At 42.1% G+C, this 15,964-nt stretch overlaps 1 protein-coding gene across 1 annotated transcript in view; it reads left to right on the plus strand.

Moving 5' to 3' along the window:
• DNASE2B (deoxyribonuclease 2 beta) overlaps positions 1 to 15,721 on the plus strand; it is a 29,184-nt gene extending 13,463 nt beyond the window's left edge. Inside the window, exons 4-7 of the mRNA XM_075538698.1 lie at positions 3,054 to 3,135; positions 9,629 to 9,790; positions 10,959 to 11,156; positions 15,376 to 15,721. Coding sequence (XP_075394813.1) covers positions 3,054 to 3,135; positions 9,629 to 9,790; positions 10,959 to 11,156; positions 15,376 to 15,716 — 783 coding nt within the window. The 3' untranslated portion in view covers positions 15,717 to 15,721. The remainder of the gene's footprint in view (positions 1 to 3,053; positions 3,136 to 9,628; positions 9,791 to 10,958; positions 11,157 to 15,375) is intronic.
• Positions 15,722 to 15,964: the final 243 nt, after the last annotated feature.

A 15,964-nucleotide genomic window follows, 5' to 3' on the forward strand; every position in this document is an offset into this window, starting at 1 on the left:
CAAGCAGCAGTTGACAGCCCATTACACTCGCGTACACATTTCCTAATGACACTGTACAGAGAATGTGCTGGGTTTGCGCTATAACATACTCGCACAACTGTCGCACAACTGCGCGTGTGCTTCTGAATATTTACTTGAAATGTGCAAGGGCTGTCACCGTGTAAGCTCGTAATCGTTTTATTCATGCTATCAGGTTTCAGAGCCGAGTTCAACTTATAAAGTATTTATAGACTCTTTGGATGTGCCAAGTGCTTAAAAAATTATCTTATTTAATCTCAACAACCCTGCTTTGAATAAACAGTTTGTTATTTAAAATCAAAATTGCCTGCAGATGCTTCTGCCTACCAAGGTTGGGGTTGGGGTTGGGGTTGGTGAGCATAAAACAGCTGAGAGAAAACAACATTCATTTCCGTCCGCATCACAGGGGCTGTGTGTGTGTGTGTGTGTGCGGGGGGGGGGGAATGGAAAGAATAGCATTTGCATATCAGTCTCTGCCATTTACTTTGTGTTGAAGTGGATGGTTCTTAGTCTGACAGACAGTAACAACTATTTCTGAAGGTGCAGCTGTAGCCTCAAGACTAGGTGGAGGTGAGAGTTAAATTGCTCAGCAAAACAAACAAACAGATGGGAAAGTGTGTTAGTCTGGGGAGAGTAGAGAAACAAAATTCATAGACACTCATATTTTATAAGAGAGAGTTTTATATAAAGGATAATGGGACATTAAGAAAGCATCCCAACCCCGTGCTGTCCATAAGTCTGACATTAGTCCGTATGTACAACACCAATCTACAAAGTCCTCTTCAATCTCACAAAACACACACAATGACGCTGACTGCAGGAGGAAACCCGAATCAGTGAGCGTGTCAGCTCCTCAGCACCCAGGGCTGCATCAGGGTAGGTCCATGTGGCCTCTCCTCTGGGATGTCTCGCAGGAAGTGAGCCTTGCCAACTGAAGCAGGGAACTAGCTAAGGCAGCCACACACTGGTCAGACCATCAGAGAGCAAGCGATCAGACAGGCAAGACTCACTGAGCCACTTAGCTCTGCCCTTCAATTAGTCCCACATGTGTTCATTGGCCAGGTTGGCATAATAAACCGTAACAATCACAGAAAGGACCTGGGAATTTTCAAGTCTGGGAAACTTGGAGGGAAATTAGGATCAGGGAAATGTGGTAACGTCAAAGCACTCAATACTTTCACGTCTTTAGGAGAACACACTCACATAGAAAACCTTGAGTAACCGATTAGGGGAAGAAAAGTACGGTGAGCAGATGGATGCTCACGTCTGATGGACGTGGCACTAAACATAGAGACCATAGCCGCGAGTGGCATACCGTGGACGCCGCTCTGAGCGTGAACGTTCCTCAAAAGTTAGAGCTCTGTCTCACAGTGACTAAGAACATCACCCCCACATGAAACTGAACTTGTGATCGAGAGCAGGGCTTGAGGTCAGATCAACTGGCTTTACATCTCAAACATCAACGTGTTCTAAGCCGACATACAGGTTACGTCTGGAATTGTTTTCTTTCTTTCTCAAATAGAAAAACACTTTTGCAAATAAGAACCCTTCATAAACCTTTATCATGATGCTAAATGATATGCTAGTTGCCTTAACCTGCCTGCCGATATGCTCTACTAGACTGAGGGCAAAAACTATATCCCTTATGTGCATAATACAGTAGCCAAAATAATACTCAACATATATGTCAAGTGAACAAAATTGTACAAAAGCACATGCCTAGACCTACCTTATTCTTCAGCCCATGGTCTGCCCTCTTACTGAGTCACCTCTCTTCCCACCAGGACCATAACCCATTAACCCTTAGCCAGGTATTACACTCCTGCATTAGAACAGTAGCCTTCCTGTATGCTAAGAAGAAGGACCCGCATCTTACATTCTCAAAGTCTCTGCACTTCCCACAAAGGCGCATGATGCCCACATTCAGTGCAGGCCCACAGGATCACTAATTACCAGAGGAGGATGATATGGGTCTCAATAATGGAAAATATGAACAATAAATGAAAAGAGTTTCACTTTCCTGGACATTCCTACACACAGTAGGCAAGAAAGCTACATAAATGACATTGCACATCTTAAGAACTAAGTTTTTAAATTACAGCAAGTAATTAAGCAACTGCGAGAGACTCCATAATTGATTTTTCCCACTCTGCGAGAAGAGAAAGGGCTTTTCAAAGAAAATGGGTGCCCTTTTCTGCTTTTAATTATGCCACAGATATCTCTTAAGATTGAAATTACTGGCATCACTGAGTCACCAGATCATGACACAAATGAAATGAGGCTTCTCAGAACAAACATAAGCAAGTTTCCAAAGCATGACAAAGAGATTCTATCAAAATGGTAACTGCATTTTAACTCAAATAGTAGACCAACAGTTTGGAGAATTTACAAAAAATTTTTCTCCTCTGAGGAAATTCCGTATCACACATTCAGTTTCTCCACCTTTAGGAGCAGGGAAATATCTAGTAAGAAAGATGAAGTGACACTGAGGAGTGGACTAAAGATGAATGCTCTCATACCAAGGAGGAAGGGAGAACAGATCATGAGGAATCCTGATTCAACACAAAGCTTGGCCAAGCAGCAAAGCACAAAGCAGACAGGAGAAATCCAGCCCTGACAGGCAGTTCTGTGCCATGCCTAGAATATCAATGGAAAGAAACTCGGGTATAATCCTTGGCTGGCTATATCTACCTCATTTCCTGAATAAATATCTAAGCACCCTTTTAATATACACTGGTTGCTTAATCTGAAACCTAGATTCAAAACAACCAAGCGAAATGGGCCTATCAGCCTCGCTATCACAGTACAATGCTTAGGGCTTCTGTCACAAGAGGAAATCATGCACAGTGGAAAATGGACCTCCATTTCCCTGTTTTGCATGTCACGGAATTCATATTGAGAGGCAAGTTGCCCATTAGCGGAATGGGTGTGTGTTCGTTAAAGCTCTGTGTTGCAGGCTACATATCTAGTAGAAATGCTATGAATATTTTCGGGCAGCAGGTGTATGCCATTATAACCCTTGTATGTTCCCGCAGAGTAGCAACACAGCCTATCTAATATACAATGATGGAGTCCCTATGTCTGTGAATTACAGCAGGAAGCACGGACACACCAAAGGTATGACAATGGCCTTTCGTTTCTATGTCCTATTGGGAATCAACATTTTGCATATATATCATTATTAATGTTTTTCAATTTTGCGCTAAAGAGATAGCATGACTTTTCAGAGGTTTATCTTGAGTCCTTTAAGTGTATTATTTCTGTATCACAAATTATATCATACTTTGATTTGGCAAATTCCTTTTGACAAATCACATTTTTATCTCTTAGCATATTTTAAAAATAGTTTAATTGGCATATACATCACACATATACAATTTAATTGTTTAATCGTATTAAGAAGACTTGTGCAACACTCAACACAATTTCAATTTCAGAATGTTATCTCCTCAAACTCATTGTTTTTAGCTCTCCATTTCCCCCATCCTCTCCTGCCTTGCCCCTAGATAATTATTAAGCCAGTTACCTATCCTGGATTTTATATAAAGAAGATCAAACAAAACACAAACAAGAAGCAAATAAAGAAACAGACACAAGAATAATAACTGGACAAAGCAGAAAATATTAAAAACTTTAAAATGGGCCATATATATCTCCCATAATCAGCTTTATAGCCTTCTGTCTGATAGCAAGTCTGTTCACATCCCTCGTCAGAGAGCATTCACTGAAGGCGTAATCCATGTGTGGACCTTGCAAATGGACTTTGGGCTTCCAAGGCTCAAAAAAAAATCAAGAAAACAATACCAATGACAACAGCCACACAAAGGATGAAATACATAGGAATAAACCTGACCAAAGAAACAAGATACCTGAACTAAAAACTTACAGAATATTATTACAAGAGACCTACACAAGTGGGAGAAAATCCCATATTCATGGACAGGAAAACTGAGTATTGTGAAACCGTCAATACTTTCTACAGCGATCTATAGATGCAATACAAATCCTAACTTCATTCTTTAAAGAAACAGAAAAACCAGTTACCAACGTCACATGGAGAGGGAAGAAGCCCAGGATAAGCAAGAGAAGAACAAAGTAGGAAGTCTCACACTACCTGCCCTCAAACCTGCAACACAGCTCTGCTGGTTTGAACAGCTGGTGTGGTGCAGTGAAGGGACAGGAAGGAAGGAACGAGAAGGAATCCCAGAAGTAAAAGCATCAACCTGCAGGCAACTAATTTTCAACACTGTCCCCAAAAAACCGTGAATGGGAAAGGGATGCCCTCTTCAACAAATGGTTCTGGAAAACTGGATCCCCGTCTTCAGAAGAATGAAACCGGACCCACACCTTGCCCCAAGCACCAAAGCAAGCTCAAGATAAATTAGAGACCGAGATGTAAACTCCAGGGTCATCAGGATCAGCAATGAGAAAATTAGGACAGACTTAAGGGCGTCCTTGGAGGGCATACAGAAACTACCAAATATCAAAAAGGAATCACACACAGTGGAAGACAAAATTGATGAATGGGATACATTAAAAATTAAGCTTTTATGCACGCCAAAAGACTTCATCAAGAGAGAAAAACAAGAGCCTGTGGATTGGGGAATAATTTTTAGCAATGACACACAAACAAAGGACAAATTACTAAAATCTGTAGAATTCTTAAACACCTCAATAGGAAAAAAAAAATAAAGTGAGGGGTGATGGGCAACCAAAGGACATGAATAGACAATCCACAAGGACAGCCCTCAAATCCTTACAAACACATGAGGATGTCAGGGGAAAGGCCAGTCCCTAGCACATCATCACGGGTCTGGTAGATGCAATTGTACAGCAATAATAAGTAAAGATTATAGCAAAGTCACAAAGAGCATGAGAGATAGAAGAGATTGAAATAATGGAGTCTGACACATTTCATGGTAGCATGCTCACCTTAGCCCCACTTGGTGGTCCACGTGGAGAGAGCTATTTATTGCTAACCCAGGCTTTTCTCTTCTCCAGGTATGTGCAAGCCCCCTAATTACAAGTGAAGACATGCGTCACAGGAAAGGACTGGGCTATAGATAATACAGTAATGGGAGAGGGTTAACTAGGGGTTCAGACGCTACTGGAAGAGAAGGAAATAAGGGTTTACATGTGATGAGATGGGCAGGCCCTAGATTCATGATGGCGGACTAACTTTGGATGTCATTGAGCAGGTTTGACCTGTTCTCTGGCTCACTATAGAAACCATTATCAGTAGGATGCAAACCTCATCTATAGGGACCAGAATGTTGGCTGCAAGCCTTTAGGGAGGACAAGTAGCCCATTGTCCTTAACAGCAGGGAGTGGACCCTTCTTGGGGTGGGACCAGACTGCCTTCGGGGAGGTAACTTGACGATCATTTACCATTAGTTGCAAGCAGAGTCCTAAGTCTAATAGATATTTGGGGGGAAGACAAATTGGGAGAAATCTTTGTTTCTCACATGAGATGCTCATGATTACTAGCCAGCTGAGAGAGGCAAATCAAACAACAATGAGATAACACCTTACACTGAGCCAGAATTAATAAATTAAAAAAAAGAGAGAGAGAGAAACCAACAAATTCTGGAGATATTAACCCTGATCTCAAAAAAAAAATGTATTGCACCAAATGTGTCTTATTTTTAAAAGTCACTCTACTCAGATTATGACAAGTGTGTTCCTCATAGAACTTGTCTGCAACCATTCACTGACTGTAGAGCTATGTTTAAACATATTTTTGTGGGATTAAACTTCTGCATGTATGAACTACAAACTGACTAGCAACATTTTTTGACTGATCATTATATACTAAGTTGGAAATGTTGAAAATATTCACTGCAATATTCATTTGAAAAAACTTGAAGTATGTATTAATGAAAAATAGAAAGGATTAAATGGTGTTATCTGGTGTGTAGAGAATTTAGATTGTTTTAACCTGCAGTTAACTTTTTTAATAGTTTATCTATATATACAAAGGGGTAATTTTATTTTTTAAATGATTGTTTTTTAGAAGCTATGTATTTAAATTTTTTTTACAAAACAACCTTATCACCTTCAGAGTACTCTTCATTACACGTAACGTGTTTGCCAAATCTGCGATTTCATTCTTCAAAACAGTTGTCAAATGTATCTGTTTGGATGGCTGACAGCACCTCCCCCCTTTTTTTCTTCAACTCTTCTGTGTTGTCAAAGTGCTGTCCTTTTATGTCCCTCTGCATTCGTGGAAACAAAAAAGTAGCACAGAGCAAGTTCAGGTGAGTAAGGTGCATGGGGCAAGAGAGGCATGCTGGGTTGTTTTTTTTTCCAAAACCCGGTGCTCAGAGATGGCTGCGTGAGCAGGTGTATTTTCGTGGTGGCAAAACCAGTCCCCTCCTGCCACAAATCAGGCCTTTTGTGTCACACACTGTTACGCAATCTTTTCAGAATTTCTGAATAGAAAGTTTGATTGACCGTCTGACCTGTTGGGATGGACTCCAAATGCACTGCGAGTTGACATTTTCTAAGTTCAGGAAGTTGATGGACGTCCAGAATGAGGTTTGTCAATTGACATTTAACTTTTTTTCAAAAGGAGAAAACCATTCAGACACTTGAATTTTTCCCATAGCATTGTCCTTGGAAGCTGTGTTCAACATCACAACAGTTTCTGCAGTATTTTTTCCCAAGCAGGAAACAAAATTTCATAGCTGCACACTGTTCTCTTAAATCAGCCATCATGAAAATGAGGTTCAGGTGAGACCGCTTTTAGGAAAAAATTCAGCGTGACCAGAGAGAACCATCTCAGGTGACACCACTGGGTGCACTAACTCAGACTGATTTGCTCAATGCTCACCTAGCAGGAAAAAAAGTGTACTACGAAAGCTCCACTCTGCCCAGTGCAATTCTGGTTTTGGGGGTACCCCCTCATATGTATGTATGCATATATATGTATATATACACATATATATAGTTTATAAATAGAAAAATGACAAAAGCTATTACACCAGACAAAATTATCTAGCTATTTTGTAAAAAGCTACTTTAAAAATATTTATTTCAGTTAAGGATCTTGAAATGAGATCATCTTATACTATTAGGCAGACACTAAATCCATGTATCCTTACGAGGGGCATACAGAGACATGTGAAGATGGAAGCATGCACTAAAGTTGTGTAGTCACAAGCCAAGTAACGTTTGGAGCCACCAGAAGCTTCCAGGGGCAAAGAAGAGCTCATCTCTAGAGTCTTGGAGGGAGGGTGGCCCTGTTAACAACTTGATTTTGGACCTCTGTGAGAGAATAAATTTCAGATTTTTTGAAATGTTTATTTTAAAGAGAGTTGTATATGAAAATGAATTTTACTCTGCAAAGTATACCCCAATAAACCCAAAATGCATGTGTGCCAATATAAATAGCTAATTGCAATTGAGTCCTTGGCAAACCTTACTTCATCCGTCCTCAAGCCTTTGTTTTGTACCTTCAGAGTTCTTACTGTTGCCCAAACTCAAGGACATTACACAAGACATGGCTGAGTCCCTCCTGAATACAGAAGCTGCTGCGTTGACGTGGTGTGAAGCAGAGCACAGAATCCGTCAGGGCAAGGTCAGAGAGCTGGGATGCCGCCTTCAGAAGGGTGTAGGCCTACATAGAGGATGTACAGAGAATACAAGCTCTTCACATATTTTTGTTTAATAAAGGTGTCTACAATTTTTATCAATACTCTTTGACTGACTCTTGCATTATGAATAACTCTCCTTGGCAAAAAGTATTCTTCAGAAGGTTCCAACCTCAGTAACGACAGGCCAGACGAGTGCTGGGACCGGGTAAACTGAGGGAGCCCCGACGGAAGATCGGAAGAGTACACGGTGTCCAAGGGAGTGGTGATTGCGCTTGCCTTCAAGGGATATGCAGATTTAAACATTGACTTGTGACCTGCTTGTTAGGCAACATAACTTTGAACATAGTCCATAGTCAAAGAGTTTATGGAAAATCCACGTAGAACTAAAATAGGATGCATTTTCCTCATGAACTTGGTAAAGCCCCTCGGTATTTGCCCCGTGGGCTTCCAGTTTGCGCCCGCTGAAGAAGAATCGCGTTTGTACGTCCGTCACACAGCATGAGCATTCCAACGTTTCCACTGAGTCAAGTTGCCCTCATGGCACGCGTCCTTAGGTAGTGCGTACAGTTGGACACGCTTGCCTGCTAGCCAGCAGACTGGAGGTTCAAGTCTGCCGCAGAGTGTCTCAGAAGAAAAGTGTGGTGTTATACCGCTGAAATATCTATCAGACATGGAGAATCTTCTGGAGGCAGTTCCAGTCAGACACACATGAGACCCCACGAGACAGAGTTGACTGTAGAGCAACTAAATTGTTAATTTCGTTGGTTTGCTTGCTTGCTTTTGGTCCTCCTTATGGCCTGATTGAGCTGACGACAACAATTATAAACACATGTCACATTCTACAGCCTCTCATGCAGCGACCTCCCAGCGCCCTTGACTTGTTAGAAGAGTCTGGGGGGAAAGACTGGAAAGAGAATAGGGACCCAGACCATTGGGAGAGTTCTCCATACCAACAGATTCTCTACCATCCTACGGCATTTGCACCAGAAGGTTATAATTTCAACAAAACAACACGCTCCTATGGGCTGAGGAGGACATTTGAAGGCCACTCAACTTTGTTAGGCAACATAGCTGTGAACATAGTCCATCAGGACATAGGCATTGATTCTGTTTCTACGAAGAGAGCAATAATACGCTATCCTGAGGTGAGTTTTTAAAAAGAAATAACTGACAAGAATTTGATTTTATTTCTAACAATACGGCAATCATGGATGGAGTTTATGTTTGCATGGTCATATGCAAATCAGACGTTCTAACTACTATATCAAAACTATCCTGATAATAATTTGTAAGCACAGAAATATTCAGAGACGCATGTGGGAGGTGGGTTCTTTGTCCCACATCACATGATAATGATCGTTCTGTGTGCTTCCTTTCTGGGTCTCACCTTTTTGATATCCCACTAAATAGAGGTTTCATGGAGAGATTTACAGGAACCGCAGTTTATCTGGATGTTCTCGCCTAGCCCCCTTGTTTTCCTTTGCCTCTTTCTATGAACTTGTGGCATTGGATGAGTCCTCAGCCACGTAAACGACCATCATTTCCTTACAACACATTGCTGCAATTCTACATGTTCATTGGATATTTTCTCTTTCAGCTCTGATTTTTAGCTGGCTTTTGAAAATAGCTTATTCGTGAAGACACGATCTGAAGCTTACCAGGTGACAGTATAGTTTAGTAAGGTCAAATTCCAATGTAGCGAATTTGCATTCTGCCAAAACAAATGCCTCTGTGGTTTCAGCATGAGATTCCTTTGAACTCTTCACAGGTTGGCTGGGCTGGTGGCCCTTCTGAGGTGGCTTTTTATCAATCATGGAACAATGTGATGCGGCTTGAAATTTTTTTTTCATCTTTGAAAAATGTGTATCTGTGATTATCCATGATTTTTGTGATTCTTGGCTTAATAAAGCATTAGCCTGAAGCATAACTAGGTTTCAACGTTGCAAGCTTGAAGCCTGTTTTTAAAAGAAGCTTTGTTTTTCTACGCTATCTATATTTAACCATATCTTCGGCAGGTTTGCTGCTGTGGAACAGAGTCCAGGGGTTCTGGCTGATCCATTCTATTCCCCGGTTCCCGCCAGTTCCTGAAGAAGGCTATGATTACCCGCCCACAGGCAGACGAAATGGACAAACTGGCATTTGCATAACTTTCAAGTACAGCCAATATAAAGCAATAGGTAACAGTGTGCTGGGGGAGGGGAGAGAGAGAGATCCATGGGGTGGATTGAAATGGCCAACCTGTTCAGTAACCACAATGCTTGCACACCCAGGGTGCCTTTGATTAGAGGTAGTCGTTTTTTGTGCGTCTAAGGGGTTAGGCAGGTAACAAAACAGGTCAAACAGAAAGGCAGACATTACATGGTCAGCTTCCCCCCTGTGGCCTCAGCTCCATCATACTGCATGAAGGTCTAATGACTGCAGGTCTCCAGGTTTTTATAAGAGAGACCAGAAATCTAGGTGTGTATGAGAAAGACAAAGGTTCTGGTTTTAAAGATAGGTTCTTGGTTGATTTGTTTTTAAATGTGCTCATTGCCTATTGCCTGTAGGCCACCAATGTGATCCTGGAAGGTCGACGAGACAAACACTTCCTTAGGCAACCTGTTGTTGGGGAGGAAGAGAAGCAGGAACACTGCCTTGCCAATCACTGTTTATAGAAGGGACTGCCACATAGCAGCTTCCAGAGATAAGGAAGTTCAAAACACGTTTCTCTTCAAATGGTCGCATTATGTCAAGGACCCAACAGACCCTGTCGTCTAACTTACTGGGTCCCTGTAATGATTCTCTGTCTCACACATCCACTGCTATCCTTAAACCCCGCTCACAAAGAGCAAGATGATGGCAACTCTTTAAGGGAGTACAAAGCCTCATCTTTCTCCCGCAGAGCAGCTGGTGGTTTCCAAGTGCTGACCATGTGGATAGCAGTCCATTGTGTAACCCACTACACCCTCAGAGAGACAAAAAAGCAGAAAGGCTAAATGTGCCCTCTGATGAGATGCGCATTCTTGAGCTTGATGGTTGGTGCGCAGTTACGTTCCAGTTTTACATATGTACATATGGAAGGAGGTTGGAGTACTTGAGTTCGAATGACAACCCCATGCAAGATGACAAACTTTGTCATCTTGGATATGTGGGAACAATCTCTCAGTTAACTCAGCTTCGCAATGAGGATGAAAGTAATATGGATTACATTAATTAACCCAGATAAGACTCATAGACAGTATATGACAAAACAGCTGAACTTTGGTGTTTTGTTTTGCTTTTATTCCATAATAAGCTCTAGAATGTCCAATGGGCAATTCTATTTGTGTCTAACTCTCATCTTTTCTTTACTGACTCTTGATTCAGATGCTCAGCTCTTGATCTACTACCCAAATATCTACAGCTGCTCCATCCCCGCCACCTTTCACCGGGAGCTTGTTCACATGCCCCGACTGTGTGCCAACTTCAGCTCATCCCAGAGACCTGGCAGGCACCTTGCCACGTTTCAGTCAGCCCAGGGACAGACCTTCCTGCATTTTGCAAAGAGTACCTCTTTTCTTGATGGTATGCAAGAACACAGTCAAACATGGTGCTGCATAACTGCTTTTGAATCACTTTGGATTGTTTTAAAGGAGTTTGATTATTCAGAGGGTTGGGGAGGGAAGGAAAAGGAGAAGAGAAATTAAGGATCCATCCACACATTTATCGTTGTAATTTCCATAGCAACCCACAAAGGGCCTCACAGTCCATCAGCCAGGGACCAGTACAAGTTCATGTTCTCCAGCATCTGCTGAGCAGGGGCTGCAGCATCTCCATCTTCTTCCATTCTCTGAGCAGGCCTTTGAAGGCTTCCTCACTCCCAAGTCCTGGATATCATCCTGCCTCTTCACTTGCAATTTCTCCTTTTTCTTCATAAAGCAAACAGAGGTCACCAAGAAGGAGCTACTTCAATATCACACTCCTGTCCCCTCCCCACATAACCTTATGTGTCTGTTCCTCTTCACATCTTTCCTCGCATCCCACTGGAAGCCACACACCTCCGCCAACCTGACATTAACAGCAGAGCATCTACCCAGAGTGCCACAGCGTCGTCCCCACCGTCCCAGCCTCAGAAGACCGTGATTAATCTACTTAGTTTGTTTTCTTGTTCTACCTCCAGCTTTCCCACTGTGCAGCCCCTACATCTCCACACATAAATACCTCCTTCCACGAAATCCCCTATAGCCCTCTTCTTTCTTTTCCTCCAAATTTATTTCAAAAAGTGAATTTAAAAAATGACTCAGGACTTCCATTTTCCCCGTGCTCTTTCGCTAGAGTCCTGTTCCTGTCTGTACACACTCTGCTTCCTCCCTCACCAACAACTGTCCTGGTGGACCTCACTGGTGTCTCTACTTGCTTGTTTCCTTCATTTCTAAATTGAAGGACTACTTACTAAATGCCTACTACTTGGAAAAAGCTGTGACAGCACTAGGGATTAAAACAAGGAGTAGGACAAAAATAGCCCTTGTAGAATTTGACACTCGGAAAACTCTCTCCTTTGTGAAACACTTCCCTTCACTGGCTTTTGGAAGGATGTAGTCTGTTGGTCGTACTTATGTTTCGTCTTTAAAGTCTCCTGCAAGATCATCATCTGCCTACTTCTTGAGTGATTTTCTGATTGCCCTCTACGCTGTTCCTGTCTCAAAGGACATACTCAGACTAGGAAATTCTAGTGAGCTCTCTAGAAATTCCCAAGTCTAGCTGCATACCCCAGACTTCATTTCTTTTTTTTATTAAAAGATCATTTTATTGGGGACTCTCATAGCTCTTATAACATTCCACACATCAATTATATCAAGCATATTTGTACATACATTGCCATCATTTTTTTTGTAAATCGTTTTATTAGGGGCTCATACAACTCTTATCACAATCCAGACATGCATCAATTGTGTAAAGCACATCTGTACATTCATTGCCCTCATCATTCTCAAAACATTTGCTCTCCACCTAAGCCCCTGGCATGAGGTCCTCATTTCCCCTCCCTCCCCGCTCCCCCCTCCCTCATGAACCCTTGATAATTTATAAATTATTATTTTGTCATATCTTGCCTTGTTGGATGTCTCCCCTCACCCATCTTTCTGTTGTCCATACCCCAGGGAGGAGGTCACATGTAGATCCTTGTAATCTGTTCCTTTCCAACCCACCCTGCCGCTACGTTCCCAGTATCGCCACTCACACCACTGGTCCCGAAGGGATCATCTGCCCTAGATTCCCTGTGTTTCCGGTTCCTATCTGTACCAGTGTCCATCCTCTGGTCTAGTCAGACTTGCAAGGTAGAATTGGGATCATGATAGTGGAGTGGGTGGGGAGGAAGCTTTTAGGAACTAGAGGAAAGTTGTATTTTTCATCGTTGCTATATCACACCCTGTCTGGCTCATCTCCTCCCCAAGACCCCTCTGCAAAGGGACCTCCAGTGGCCTACAAATGGGCTTTGGGTCTCCACTCCGCACTCCCCCCCTCATTCACTATGGTAAGACTTTTTGTTCTTTGATGCCTGATACCTGATCACTTTGACACCTCGTGATTGCACAGGCTGGTGTGCCTCTTCCATTATTTTCTAAACATTTACTTTCTATTTGGGCCTTGGTATAAGCTCCTCTCTTTTTAGCCTCCCAATCCCCCTCCTACCCTCCTGACCCCTTGATAAATTGTAAATTATTATTATTTTTGTATCTCACACTGACTGCTGTCTCCCTTCCCCCGCAGTTTCTGTTGTACTTCCCCCTGGGGGTTGTGGGAGTGGTTACGTGTCAATCATTGTAATTGGTTCCTCCTTCCTCTGCTCCTATTCCCACTTCCCTCTACTATCCTGGTATCGCCACTGCCATTCCTATACCTGGATTCCCAGGATCCTTATCTCTTATCTGTGCCCGTGTACATGCCCCTGGCTAACCTGCAGTGAAAGGCAGGATTGGGGTCATGATAGTGCGGGGTGAGGAAACCTCAAGGAACCAGAGGAATATTGTGTGTTTCCTCAGTGCTATACTGCACCCTGGTTGACTCATCCCTTCCTTGTGACCCTTCTGTAAGGAGATGTCCCATTGTCTACAGATGGGTAGTGGGTCTCTGCTCCAACACCCCCCCCCCTCGTTCTCAACAATATGGGTTTGTTTGTTTGTTTGTTTGTTTGTGGTCTTCTGATGCCTGTTACCTGATCCCGTCAACACTTCATGATCACACAGGCTGGTGCACTTCTTCCATGTAGGCTTATTGCTTCTCTACTAGATGACCACTCGTTTAACTTCAAGCCTTTAAGACCCTGGATGTTATATCATTTGAAAGCCGGGCACTATGCCCTTTCTTCATCATATTTGTTTATCCACCCATTTTGTCTTCAGCGATTGTGCTGGGAGGGTGAGCATCACAGAATACCAGGTTCTTAGAACTAGTGTTCTTGCATTGAGACAGGGCTTGAGAAGAAACTTGCTCTTTTTTTTTCTTTCTCTTTTTATTCAATCTTTTGTTTTCTTTTTGTTTTGTCTCCATTGTTGTTGGTTTTACCTGCCTATATAAAACAGGCATGTGAAGCAAGCTCAAGGAGAAAGCAATGGGACCGACCCGTTGGGAACTTGGGGGGAGGAGGAGATGGGGGAAAGGAGCAGTGAGCAAACAATGCCACAGACAGGGGAACAACTAGGGAATTAAAATCAACAACAAGGAGGGTGTAAAGATCCTGGGGGTATTGGAGCAACAGCATCCTAGCTGAGAGGAATTACTAAGAGGCAGAAGAGTGTGATGATGGGAAAGAAGGAAGGTAAAAAGAAACAGGAAAGATCTAGGAAGCAAAGCTATGGATAGAGGCATAAACATAGGTGTGTACATATTTAAATTCATAAAAATGGAGGTATTGGTCAATGTACATATATTTATATGGCACTACACTGAGGTACCTCAGATTTCTGTACTGACTCGTGTATTCAACAGTTAATGAGGTGTTGATATTGGAAGTGATGTCATCACATCAAATTAAGCATGACATCCTCATCCCCCGCAAACATCATAATCCCCAACAAACTAACCTTTTTTCTTTAATTCTGCAGAAATATGGGAGTCATTCTAAATATCCCATTTATCTCACCCTCTGTCTCATCAAATTCGGTCAAATCCATGTCCTTAATAACTTTCACCTTTAACTTCGTCTCTCCAAACTCTCTGCCACTGTCTTTTTTACACACACTGGCATTTATCACCACTCCCTTCTGTTCTTCCTAGTTCTGACCAAGCTCACCCCTCCTGATTTGAGAGAGCATTGGTTCTGCTGGGATGAGAGGAAGTCAGAAAAAAGTTTCATCCTGAACATTGCCTAAATCTGGCTTCTGTTAATTCACATAATCTGGCTTCTGTTAATTCCTCACTAATTTTTCTTTAAAACACCCTATTGTTTTTAGGAAAAGCCAACCATTCACACAGCTTGCAAAGATCCCCTAGAAACTGGCCCCTGGTTCCTACTCTAGCTCTATCCTTTTCAGAAGTCTTTTCAGAACAAAAACATGTACTGCTCCCGGGTTTGTATGAAACAAAAGAAGTTTGCAGGTGCCAACACATCCTTGGTAATGGTCATGACTTTTACTTAACTATCATTCCTCGTGTTTGCGAAATGCTTTCCCATCAACTTTCTCAATTACATTATATGTATTGTGCTGGTTACATCGCACATCATGGATGAATGGTGATATCTGTTTCTGAAGATGTGCAAGCATGAAAGCCAAGTTCACTGTCTTTCTCCTTATGAACCCTATAGACATCTTTACAGCGTGGATGGCTCAACGGTTGAAGACACACTTGCTAACAGAAACCTGGCAGAGGAAGACACAAGAGCTCCCTTCAAACTGCTCCCTTCCGTATCATGTCTACAATGTCAAAGCAATTAAGATACCAGGAAAATCCTATTTTAGCTCTCATCAGGATCATGCCAAATGGTGTATTTCTGTAAAGGGCACCAGAAATCTCTGGACATGTATTGGAGATTTAAATCGGAGTCCCTACCAAGCTTTCAGAAGTGGAGGCTTCATTTGTACCCAAAATCGGTATATTTACCAAGCATTTCAAAGATTAGTTTTGTATTATGAGGATTGTAACTAAACTTGGTGAAGGGATGCATGTACATGTACTCTCAATGGGGACAATGGATCATCTTCCATTAAGTCTATTTTTAATATTAAAGATACATACTTACACTTTACTCATCATCAAATAAAATACTCTCATGATTCTGATTTGTTCCTTCCATTTGGTTGCAATTTATCTATTTTGCATTACGTACCATTAGCATGAACTATTAAAATGAGATCAGGAGAAATGAAAGGAAAATATTTGGTCTAGGTTGGCTA

Source organism: Tenrec ecaudatus, chromosome 1 (genome assembly GCF_050624435.1).
Source record: "Tenrec ecaudatus isolate mTenEca1 chromosome 1, mTenEca1.hap1, whole genome shotgun sequence".
In the NCBI taxonomy this organism is placed as follows: domain Eukaryota; kingdom Metazoa; phylum Chordata; class Mammalia; order Afrosoricida; family Tenrecidae; genus Tenrec; species Tenrec ecaudatus.